Source organism: Armigeres subalbatus, chromosome 3, assembly GCF_024139115.2.
Source record: "Armigeres subalbatus isolate Guangzhou_Male chromosome 3, GZ_Asu_2, whole genome shotgun sequence".
Lineage (NCBI taxonomy): Eukaryota > Metazoa > Arthropoda > Insecta > Diptera > Culicidae > Armigeres > Armigeres subalbatus.
In genome coordinates this window covers 138,867,758-138,880,434 of record NC_085141.1, presented here as the reverse complement: position 1 = coordinate 138,880,434, position 12,677 = coordinate 138,867,758, and the positions used below count along the sequence as shown (strand labels likewise).

Below are 12,677 nucleotides of genomic sequence, written 5' to 3'. Positions count from 1 at the left end.
AGTTATCTAGCATTTTGCATATGCCCTATATAATAATACAGGTTTTGGTAGGTTCTTATGCAGAATTGTTAGAGAATATAACAATCACTCACCGATTGGGTGTATAATTGTTAGTCCAAAAGCTACTTCGCCACCGACTTATGGAAGTGAAATGCATCAGATTACGAGAGTGTTAACATGTAATAGGTTTAGTTGAATTTCGCATCAATCAATAATTTATCTACAGTTGCTCGGGCTTACTGTGGTCAAAGATAAAAAACTGAGAAGAGAAATAATTTCGAGAGATCTCTTTATTTGTGGTCTCATTGTGTCAGTGTCGCAATTATATGTGAAATGTTTTTCGTCTATTCAGAAACGTCAGCCAAAGGCGGGACTTCGAAGACTTTTCCCAATAAGTTATTTGTTTCAAAGTTTCTCCAATATCAATAAATAATTTATTAACATTTCCTACTTACTTAATCATCGTCTAACTACAAACCTATCAACAACATCAACTATCCAACAGGTTACATCTAGGACGACTCAGCCCCACAGGGACTTTTTCTTATTCTCCTTAATGAAGACTTGCACGGGCACAGGCTTCTCTACGTAGATCGGCTGATGCATATACACGGGATAAGGCTTTTCGACATGAACTGCGACTGGCTGGGGAACGTGCACCACGTGAATGTCCTTGTGGACCGGACCTTGAACGGGAACCCGGACCGGGTATGGCAACGGCCGCTCAACTGGGTAGGGGATCTGTTTCTCAACGTACAGCGGAACTTTCCTCTCCAACACTACGGGGACAGGCTTCTCGATGGCCACTGGATACGGAACGTTGACGGGAACAGCGACGTTCTTTTGAACGTGAACTGGATACGGCACCTGCTGTGTTATAGTATTGATGCTGATAACCTGCTTATGCGGATGCGCGTCCTGTTGCTGACGATAATCGTGATGCTGATATTGAGCTTGTTGATGTTGGGGGTGAATGAACTGCTCTTGCTGCAGCTGGGGGTGAATAAACTGCGGCTGCTGAAGATCTTGCTGCTGAACATAATGGTACTGAACAGGGTGAGGAGGCTGGACTACTTGCAGTTGGTTCTGATGTTGAGGTTCGACGTGATGGTGAACATGCACTTGAGCGCGTTCCTTTTGCGATTCCCATTGAAGCTGCTGTTGGTATTGCTGTTCAGCTTTGTTCAGTTGTTCATCCGGCTGAGACCACTTTCCTTGGTTTTGCTGGCTCTTCTGATAATCAAACTGCTGCTGTTGTATCACATGATTATTGTATAATGGTAGTTGCGCCCCATGCTCGCCAATGCTACGTTTTTCCTTCCTATCGGAACCTTCAGCTCCAACGATCGACAGTGCGACAAACGCAACAATAACGGTGGCAAACGCCTATAAAATGATAACATAATTAATATCTCGTGAATTTCCAGTTTATGACTAGTTGCTGAGACCTACCTTCATGATGACCTTTCCTATGTGTGCTTTAGGCAAGTGATCACAAACGAATGATACCTCTTACTGGCCAATCGGACGATTTTATACTTTCATCACCATCTTTACTGGAAATCTCACGCTGTTACATTTTTCCCTTGCTTTTACCTCCTTTGGTTCGTGGTTGAATTAAGCTGGGATTTTCGGGTCGAAACTGTCGAAGCGTATCGTTTGACCGCCGCACACGCGTCGCCAGTTAAGCAAAAGATGCAGCTACGAACACGATCTTCGATTACTTTTCAGTTTGGCAAAGCTTTCGTTGAGACACCCATCGTCATGTAACGGCAATTGGAACGTGTTATTAGATGATGCCTTAATTATTTAATTCAATCGATTGTTTTATATATTTGCCTAACTTTTTTGTAGCAAGTTATGTGCTTACATTCAATTTCACAAATGTAGTTAAGCATTGAGATACAGCAAGGGATACTGTGTTCTAGACAGTAAATACTAATGTATCAAGATAGATTATTGATGAGTTTTTAGTGCTTAAAAAAATAAAAAATCATGGTTTCAATTCTTCGTTCATAAAATCGTTGTTGAAAAAGTGATTGACTTGGCGGTTCGTCGCTTGAAATTGTTTTCGGCGTTGAAGTCTGCATACCTATTCCATTATTGTAACCACAAGGAATCCGATGACGGTTTTGAATAGCTGCGGTGCTTACGGTTGTTTCGATGTTGTTCTAGTCTGCAGCTCTCTATTGAACAACATATTACTATCTACGATTTCACATCGTAGTACTTACCTATTTTATTTTATTGTTACAATTGCTTGTAAGACAATGTATTTTTTGTTGCCAAATCTTGATTTCAAATAAGATACTATGATTAACTCCGAACATAGAGCTATTTTTTTTCTTTATACGAATTGGTCCAATCACTATTCCTACCTTTTACCAATTCTTTTCAAAGTTGATTTTTCATGTAAAGTACAGTAGATCTTTCAAACCACCAACCAAGTTACTCCAGAGTTGGATTTTTCTTCATTAATAGGTCTAATGGTAATTCAAAAGAATATTCGTTCCACCCCAAAGAAGGGTTCTTCTTGATGCGACTACGTCCGATAGTGATGCAACCACTGATTGGCACAATGTCACTTGAGAGATAGATTTTATTTGCCTAGCTATATCCACTAGTGCGGAAATTCACAACAAGGAAGTCTGTATTTTTTGTCGGTAACACACGCACTAGGATTTGTTTTTTTTTTAGGCTTATTTAATCTTTCAGAAAACCGTCAAAATGTCTAGAAAAGAGATAATAGGTACAGATGATTGGTATTGTGCAACCGATCGATCCTCCAAACTATTATACTTACTTGTTGATGTCTGAAATATCAAACAAATCGGTAAAAAATTGAATGACCGCATTGTGCTTTTTGCTGAGCGGTTTAATACTACTAGAAGCTATTTTAATTTCAACAGCGCTTCTCAGAGCTATTCGTACCTATTGATCCCGTGCCATCATTTTACGTTGGACCCGTTAGCGGAAGTAAAATTCCGACAAGCGGTGGTAATCTGCAGGACAGGACACCGTTCTGGGAAAAACCTCTTAGAAGGTCACGTCTCCACGATCAGCAATACTTACTTGATACTTGATACTTGATGGGCTACAGCTCTTCGATGAACCTACGCCGAATGGAGTATCCTTCTCCACTGGACTCGATCCTGGGCCAATCGCTTCTAGTCGCCCTGAACATTGAGCGCCCTCAGGTCCTCTTCAACTGCAAAAAGCCATCGTGTACGCGGCCTTCCACGAATCCTGCGGCCTCATCTGGGTTCTCTACTAAATATTATCTTCGCTTGACGTTCTTCCGGCATACGAACAACGTGACCAGCCCACCGTAGTCTGCCGTGTTGTATAAGCTTAATAATATCCAGCCCTTTATACACCTGGTACAATTCGTGATTCATGCGACGCCGCCAGTTACCGTTCTCCTGTTTACCGCCGAGTATTGTCCGCAGCACCTTACGCTCAAACACTCCGAGAGCTCTCCGATCAGCCTCCTTTAACGTCCATGTCTCATGGCCGTATAAAGCCACCGGAAGAATCAGAGTAGTATACAGCGCGAGTTTTGTTTTCGTTTGCAGACTACGGGACTTAAGCTGGTTACGAAGTCCGTAATAAGCCCTATTTGAAGCTGCAATATGCCTTTTCATCTCGCGGGTAACATCATTATCGTACGTCACTAATGTTCCAAGATACACAAATTCTTCTACCACTTCAAATTTTTCACCATCCAGCACCATTTCGCTACCACCACCACTAATGAACCCACGTTGATTGCCAGCGACCATGTACTTCGTTTTGCTGGTATTGATCGTGAGTCCAATCCTCGCTGTCTCCCTCTTAAAAGGCACAAAAGCCTCTTCCACGGAACGGCGATCAATTCCGATAATATCGATATCGTCCGCAAATATCAGGAGCATATGCGATTTTGTGATAATGGTACCGCTTCTTTGCACACCAGCTCTCCTAATGGCTCCCTCGAGCGCTATATTGAACAGTAGATTCGAGAGTGCATCACCCTGCTTTAATCCATCTAAGGTAACAAATGACGTCGATATTTCATCCGCAACCCTTACACTTGATTTTGATCCGTCCAACGTTATACGAATCAGCCGTATCAGTTTCGCCGGAAAACCATGTTCAAGCATAATTTGCCATAATTCATTCCGTTTCACTGAATCGTACGCCGCCTTGAAATCAATAAACAGATGATGTGTCTGCAAGTTGTACTCCCGGAATTTATCAAGGATTTGTCTCAGGGTAAACATTTGATCCGTCGTTGATCGGCCCTCACGAAAACCTGCTTGGTATTCGCCGACGAAGGACTCTTCAAGCGGTCTCAATCTGTTTAACAGAATACGGGACGATCAGCAATAAGCATTAATAGAAACAAGAGGAGTCTCTGAATTCTCCACTTCCTTCTAAGAAACAAGGTTTCAAGACCGTTCTGCCAAAGCGCGGAAAAAATAGAAGGAAGCTAGAGACTTCAGATGTTCCTTCTAACTCTAACATTGGAAATAATTCTTCTCCTATCGAACTGAGCAATCAGTTCGATTTGATTCATTACGAAATTGAGCAAATCGAATCTACCTCTAGCCCAGGTGATTCGATTCATGCGAAGAAGCAAAGGATTCCGCCAATTGTGGTATCTGTTACCGAGTTTTCTGATTCTTTGACGAATTTGGAATAATACAAGGACAGCACGACAATCAAGGAGATTCATAACTCCAAATGCAACAATAACTAAAAAGGTTTTGAGCTTATAAAAAAAAAGACTTATGTACATTCAGTGGGCTAATAACAGGTCACTGTACCAATAAATAGGTACTATTTAAAACAACTTGAGAAGCTGGAAGACGATATCTGTCGTTTCTATAACTTTGAGATTGAAACTTCGGAACATTCACTTTGTGATTGTACAGCACTTTTTCATAGACACATTTTTGAGAAGGGTTTTATTGAACCCTCAGATGTTTGGATAATTTCTCCCAACAACATATATCGCACGACCTTCCTTCTGCCAAACTCCCGTATGAAGGGGGAGGGAAAAATATCAGTGTGGATCTATCAATTCTACACTTTCGCCTCTAATTCTATCATAAACATGTATGTACGTCTAAGTTTGGAAGATGATATTAGCATTTCCATATCATTGCAATCAGTGCTTGTTTTGTCGTGTTTCTGCTCAGTAAGCAGACAGTTAGCGCGGTCCGATTTTGTTGCTCTGAACTGTGCCACCAAAGTACTCTTTAATGGGTAAAAAATGCCCAAGTTGAATAGTTCAGCATTAGCATTAAGCATTTCGCACAAATTCGTAGGTGGTACAAGCCAAAACTATTGTACGAGAGTAGCATCACTTTCATCCGTTACCACAGGTAATGATTTGGGACTACCCAACAAACATTGGAAGCTGAAAAGGGGCTTATTTCGTAGAAAATAAGCTTCTTCACCTAAAAAACTGGCTTTTTCAGCTTAAATTGTTTGTTGGGTAATCATTACCTCTTAGATGGAAGCAAGGCACTTTTCAATAGTCGAGATCTGTCCTGGCCACGTCCTTGCGAATGCTGAGGAAGGGGAAGGATGGTTAGTTGGACACCTACTTAAGAAAGATGCAGAGAACTCTACGACCTCTCATAGGTGCCACGGGAGGTTTTGGGATTGTGTGGAAGGTTATAACAGTAGGAATCGTTTTGGTAGAGAACGTGGAACACAGAAAGAACTAAGATAGAAATACAAAGTAGGAAATGGACGAGCCTGGAATTGAACCCACGACCTCCTGCTTATAAGGCAGATGCGGTAGCCACTAGACCACTGAGCTCGTATCATTATGAAGTTAAATAGTTCAACCCATTAAAAGAGTAAAAGGCCTTTACTCATTAAAGAGTAGTTTGACTTTACGTCAAAACAAGGTGTAATTTTTACCTATTAAGAACACTGAAATATTATGAAAAATGAATAAAATAAACCCTTTTTATTTATTCCCGCGGAAAAAAGGGAAACTGGATTTGCTGTTTTGAGAGAATCGAGGAGAAAAGATCAAGTTTTCCACATCATGATAAGGTATTTTATTTAAACAGAGTTTTTAAATACATGGAAACCTGCATTAATGATCATGAACTTAGTTCATAAACATCATAAAGGCATCAAAGCTTCTCGCCTTTTGAGTCACGCAGCATCGTCAATAGTTTCTATCCTATGAATTTGTTGGGATCTCGACTTTATCCTAGTAGGTACCGGCATCTCGACTTCATCTGTAATCCGGTGACCTCGGTTTTTGGGAGCTGCAGCCATGCTATAGCAGTGCTATAGCAATGAGTGTCCAACTAATTTTCCTCCCCTTATTCTAATTGACTGTGAGGATGTGGTCGACATGGTTATTGGTCTTGAATTAAAGAAACTCCGAAGCATGTACAGTGAGAGTAGCTTTCTAGTTTCTAGAAAACTATTCATTTGGTGAGCTGTGCTGTTATTGTCGTTTCTCGGTCTATCACGACTAGCAACTACGATGGGTACAGTCAATCAAGCTAAGCTAAGCATTGGATATTGTACCCGACAGAAAAAAATCACGTGGTTTCTGGACGGCCCTTTAGTAAATGTAGTACATCGGGAGAAATTGCTTCCGTCGCCGGAACATCAACCTCAATCAAGCCGTTGGAACGCTGTTTTAGGGAAAACGAAGAATGGACATCTAAATATGTTGAAATCTCGTTTAGCTCATTGATCTAAATCGATCATACTGAACTAGCAGTCTGAAGATGACTATCCTTTGTTGATTAACTCCAACTTCATAAATTTTATAAATTATTGATTTATAGAAAATGGTGCAAAGATGAAAAGTATCGATGATGCAATAGCTTTCATGAAAGGTAGTTAAGGTGATTATAGAATGAAGCCAGAAAATCGGCCATTTTGTGAACCACGTGCTTTTCCAATATTTTTTTCAAGCGCACGAGATGAAAGAACCATAACGCGTATGGGGCTGAAATAATGGTAGATCGTTTGCTTAATTATGCTGAACAATCATAATTTGATTTTCGGCACTGTACGAAAACTATTCCGCCAGATTTGGGTTTATTAAAATGTATGTAGATAAACGTGTGGTGAATTTGAAATTCACCACGGGCTTCATTCTATAATCACCTTCAAGACTATCAACCCAATTCCATAGTAGAGGATGGGGGCGTTGTTAGCCTGTATCTATGTAAGATTGTTGCCTTTTTCAAAAGAACGGAACTTGTTATGGCCAAGCGATCTCTTAAAAACTTAAAAAAATCGATATAATAAAGTGTCAAATTATTTTTTACTCATATTAACTTGTTTTTTTATACAGATAACTTGTACAGATAAGTTAGATTGACGAATAAGACGGAGAGGGAAAATGGAGAACTTTCCAGCGACAATTATCATGCAGGCTATTCGAAAACCAATCAACGTTCTCATACGTTATTATCAATTTTTATTTGAAAGCTATATTAATGAATAGGGTGTTGATTTCTTTTTTTTTTGTTTTCCAAGTTCGTTTATTTGGTAGGCTCAGGCGTGTATAACACTTTACGGAGCCATGGTTCTTTGTGATATATACAATCAATATCATTTTATTGTACAGTTAGTAAGAGAGGGATAGAAGCCAGCGTACTCGTGGTGACTCGAGGTTAGTTTACAATGTTTAAGGATGGACGCGGCTTAGGATTTGGGATCAGGAGGTTTCAGCTTCTCATCCGGGCATTTGGCGTCAGGGACGATGTGGCGTGTCGTCGTACTCGAGGAATGGTTCGACTGAGAGCATCTTCCGGATGGCCAGAGCTACGGAGCTCTATGGAACAGAAAGGCAGAGACTTGAAAAAAAAAACTTTGAAGAAAGAGAGAAAAAAAATAACGAAATATTAGATTTTGATGTCAGAAGAACAAAGAAAACCATAAATGGCCTGCATATAGACAACATCACGATCTCCCAAAACTCCTCGAACTTCCCTGAAGGGTTGTTTACCTCGGGCCACAAGGGTATCCAATAATTGCTCTCTGGAGGCGTCATTTTCCGAGCAGAATCAAACTACGTGATCGATGTCATCATAACCGGCTCCGCACCTACATAAGTTGCTATCGACAAGGTTATTCTGTACAGATGTGCGTTTAGTGAATAGTGATTAGACATAAGTCTCGACATCACGTGAATGAAGCCTCGACTTAAGTCCTCACCTCTGAACCACGCTCGCCCAGAAACTTTTGGAACTATGGAAAATAGCCACCGTCCAAGTTCGTTGTGTGTCCAATTTCTTTGCCAACTTTGAAGAGTACTCTGACGGACTAATGGGAAAAACTCGTTGCTCGAGAATTGTCTATCATAAACCTCACCCTCCTGTGCGCCCACCTTGCTGAAGTGAGTCTGCCTTCTCATTGCCGTAGATTGAGCAGTGAGAAGGGACCCAAACAAAGGTAATCTTGAATGATCTCTCGACCAAAACACGCATCTGCTCTCTTATGTTTGTAAGAAAGTAAGATGCGTGCTTAACAGGTTTCATCGACCGGAGTGCCTCGATAGAACTAAGACTATCCGAGAAGATGAAATAATGGTCTACGGGCTGATTTGAAATTATTCCCAAAGCGAAGTTAATTGCTGCCAGCTCAGCAACATAAACCGAACACGGTTCCTGAAGTTTTTGGAAGGTGGATGAAGTTACATTGAAAACACCGAAGCCAGTGGATCCGTTAATGCGAGAACTATCAGTGAAAATCAAACACGACCCCAAGGTACATAGTTGAAAGATATAAAGATTGGTTGATGTCATCATTCAACAGCTTGAGTTTCAGTTGAGCAGGATACCGCTTCTTAGTAAACACAACCAACTGAGTTTTTTGCGGTGAAAACTCGATCCCTAAATGTCTGGCCCGAACAGTCAGATTATCGAGGGTACTTTGCAATGGTCCTTGCAAGACAGCTGCACATGGACCTCTTAGAGAGACCACGGCATCATCTGCAAGTTGTCTGAGCGTGCATTGTCCTTCCAAACAATTGTCAATATCTTTAACATAGAAATTATAAAGCAAGGGACTTAAACATGATCCTTGGGGAAGGCCCATGTAGCTATTTCTGGAAGTTGTCAGTGTGCCGAGTGTGAAGTTCATTTGTTTTTCTGACAACAAATTGTACAAGAAATTATTTAAAATAACGGGTAATCCATTACTGTGCAGATTGTCTGACAGTACTTCTATGGAAACTGAATCAAAAGCGCCCTTAATATCCAAGAAAACTGAAGCCAATTGCTCCTTGTGCGCGAAGGCCAGTTGTATATCTGAAGAGAGCAACGCTAGACAATCGTTTGTTCCTTTCCCTTTTCGAAATCCAAACTGAGTATTTGAGAGTAATGCATTTTGTTCGACCCAATGGTCGACTCTTGAAAGGATCATTTTCTCCAATAATTTTCTCATGCATGATAGCATGGCAATCGGTCGGTATGAATTGTGATTAGACGCTGGTTTCCCAGGCTTTTGAATAGCTATTACTTTGACCTGTCGCCATTCAGGTGGCACGATGTTGTTGTTTCACTACTCCATGAAACAGTTGTACAGGTCAAGTAATCGTCTTTTTGCGATATCTGGGAGGTTTTTAAGAAGATTGAATTTGATGTTATCGCATCCCGGAGCAGAGTTATTCGATGAAAGAAGAGACATAGATAGTTCCAGCATTGTGAATGGTCCACCCAAAGAACCGGGATCATTGACTGATTCTCGAAATAGCGGTTCTGCTGGTACGGAATCTGGACAGACCTTTTTTGCGAAGTTGAATATCCATCGATTGGAGTATTCTTCACTCTCATTGGTGGAAATACGGTTCCGCATGTTGCGAGCCGTTTTCCAAAGTGTTGTCATTGAGGTTTCTCGTGATAGTCCCTCGACAAAACGTCGCCAGTAGCTACGTTTTTTTGCCTTGAGAAGATTTTTGAGTTTTCTTTCGAGTCTCAAATACTCTTCAAAAAGCTCGGACCTTCCGTGTTTACGGAAGGCCTTGAAGGCATCAGATTTCTCAGAATACAACTTAGTACATTCCTCATCCCATCCAGAAGTGACTGGTCTTCTGATGACAGATGTACTTGGAACGCGTCGTTTCTGAGCTTCTAGTGCGCTTTTTTGAATCAACTCAATAAGGAATCGATATTCATCCAAAGGTGGAAGAGTATACCAATTTTCACCGCCGATGCAAATTTTTGCCAGTCAATGTTCTTCGTGAGATCGAAAGAAACATTAACTGGCTCAGATTGTTGATAGCCACTTTTAATTGTGGTGACATATGGTCACTACCATGGGGATCTTGAATTACCTTCCACGTGCAATCTAATGATAGTGAATTTGAACATAAAGACAGATCAATACGGCTTTGTTGACCATTTGGTCCTATTCGAGTTACTTCACCAGTGTTCAAAATATTCAAATTGAAATCGTCACACAAATCATAGAAAATAGGCGCTCTATAATCGTCATACGTTTCGCCCCATCCAATACCATGTGCGTTCATATCACCCAATATCAATACTGGAGATGATAGGAGGTAGACTGCGCTCCAAAAATGTCGACGATTAATAGAGGCATTTGGAGGAATGTACACTGAAGCTATGCAAAGATCTTTATTCTTCACATTTACTTGGCATGCGACGATTTCTAAGCCGGGAACAGTCGGCATGGGAATTCTGTAGAAGTAGTAGCATTTTTTGATCCCCAAAAGAACGCCACCATAATGATTATCCCGATCTTGGCGAATAATGTTAAAATCGTGGAAGTTGATTTCATCTTCAGAAGAAAGCCATGTTTCACAGAGCGCAAATATATCGCAATCGGAATTGCGAATCAAAAACTTGAACACGTCTAATTTATTTTTCAGGCTATGACAGTTCCACTGCAGCACAGTGATTGTATCTTGTGTAATTGCCGTATTATCCAACGAAAAATACAATTCCTGCAAAAAGGGGCCATGAAACAGTCAATTGCTTCAAATAACTTTCTACTGTTGGTATAAAGAGGTCAATGATTGGCCTCAATGAATTCGGAATATTGAACAAATTCAAAAAACGGTCCACAAGGTCCTTAAAGGAGATCAATCCTCGCTTGGACGGAATACTTTTTCTAGAAGTGCGAATTTGTTTTTTTCTTTCGTTGATTCACCTAGCCGGATGTTTCTTCGAAACATCGGATTTAGGCAATGGCGGGAATGCCTTACTGCAACTAGGATCAAAAGAAGCAGTAGGGACAGATTGCTTCGGGATTTTAAATAAACCCCCATTACCTTCAGATTTTGGCAAGCTTTTATGGATTACTTTTGTTCTCTTACGGCGCGATCCCGGGAAGACGGTTGCTTCCTCTTTTCGGGCACGTGTACCTCCGCAGAATCATCCATATCGGCTGCGACAGAGTCCAATTCGTCAATGGAGATGGAATCATAATAATCACTTACACGAACGGTGGCTGAAATAGCAGTCGATGCAGTGGCTGTGGCGGATGTGTTTTGCGACTTAACCATTTCCGCATACGACTGCTTGGAGCGCTGTACCAACAAGCGCTTCACTTTTTGGGTGCGCTTTTTGTACACCGGGCATTCTTGCAAACCATAAGTAGGATTCAAACCACAATAAGAACATTTTGTTGCTTGTAGTTCGCAGGACTCCTCCCGATGCCTTTCTGAACATTTGCACAACGTGGTTTGTTGTCACAAAACTCGGCAGTGTGCAGTTGGTACAGTTAAATACCTTGGCACAAAAAGACGCACCGGAAACAACATATTTTCTATATCGACATATTTTGGAAGCATCGAGCCGGCGAACGTCACCCGAAGCGAGCCTGATTTGGAATAAACCTTTTTACCATCTACCGTGGCTGCTGAATGCAATTCCTTGCAGTCCAGAATATCCACGGTAGATTGCAGGGCATTCTTTAGGCGACCTTTCCCTGCAAGCACATCCTTGCAAGTCACGCTCGCTGCGTTGATTACGCCTTCTATCTCGACCTCCCGCGAGGGCACATAAACTAAATATTCAACATTGTACGCCCTGTCTTTCGCAATTTCATTCGCCACCTGGTATGTAGGTGCGGTGATGCGTAGTTTGTTTCTGTTGATTTGGTTGAATTCAAGCTTCGTAAAACGACGCGTCAAATCTCGTTTTATGCCCAGGAAATCTAGGCTCTTCACTTTCTGCCGAAAGTAAACAACACAAGGCCCAGGCGAAGCCGCATGGTACAATAGTGTGCGCCCTGCATCTTTTGAAGGCACATTGCCTTCCATAGTATCTGCTTCCATTCTCACCCCGCAAGGTGGAAGAATGATTTTGCTTATGCTAACTTAAGACTAATAGTTAATCAGAAAAAAAAAACTTAAAAAAAACTAATTTAATTTATTTTATCAGTCCCACTCCGAGCCAAGCAGATGGGAGAACAATAAAAACGTTTCTACTTATCTGCCCCTGCTGCTGTAGGTAGCAGCAGTAACAATAGCCTGCTTCACTGGCGTCGCCAGAAGCAGCTACTTCACTCGCCGACAGCGATCGCCTTGGATCCGTAGGTAGCAGCGCACCACACAATAGCCTTTTCACTACCGAACACAATCCGCGATGAGACACAGCACACACGTCTGGCTCGTTCGAACTATCGGCACGGAATGATTGATTTCTTTTTATCACATTAATTAATAAGTACCAATA

The 12,677-nt window shown here is 41.3% G+C and overlaps 1 protein-coding gene across 1 annotated transcript; it reads right to left on the bottom strand.

The window, feature by feature from the left end:
- Positions 1–316: 316 nt before the first annotated feature.
- On the bottom strand, positions 317–1,884 carry LOC134220013 (sex-determining region Y protein-like). The gene is made up of 2 exons (XM_062698942.1): positions 1,453–1,884; positions 317–1,386 (listed from the first exon to the last, which is right to left on the bottom strand). The coding sequence occupies exons 1-2, from the start codon at positions 1,456–1,458 to the stop codon at positions 523–525; spliced, it is 870 nt and encodes a 289-aa protein (XP_062554926.1). The 5' UTR covers positions 1,459–1,884; the 3' UTR covers positions 317–522.
- Between the last annotated feature and the right edge of the window lie 10,793 nt (positions 1,885–12,677).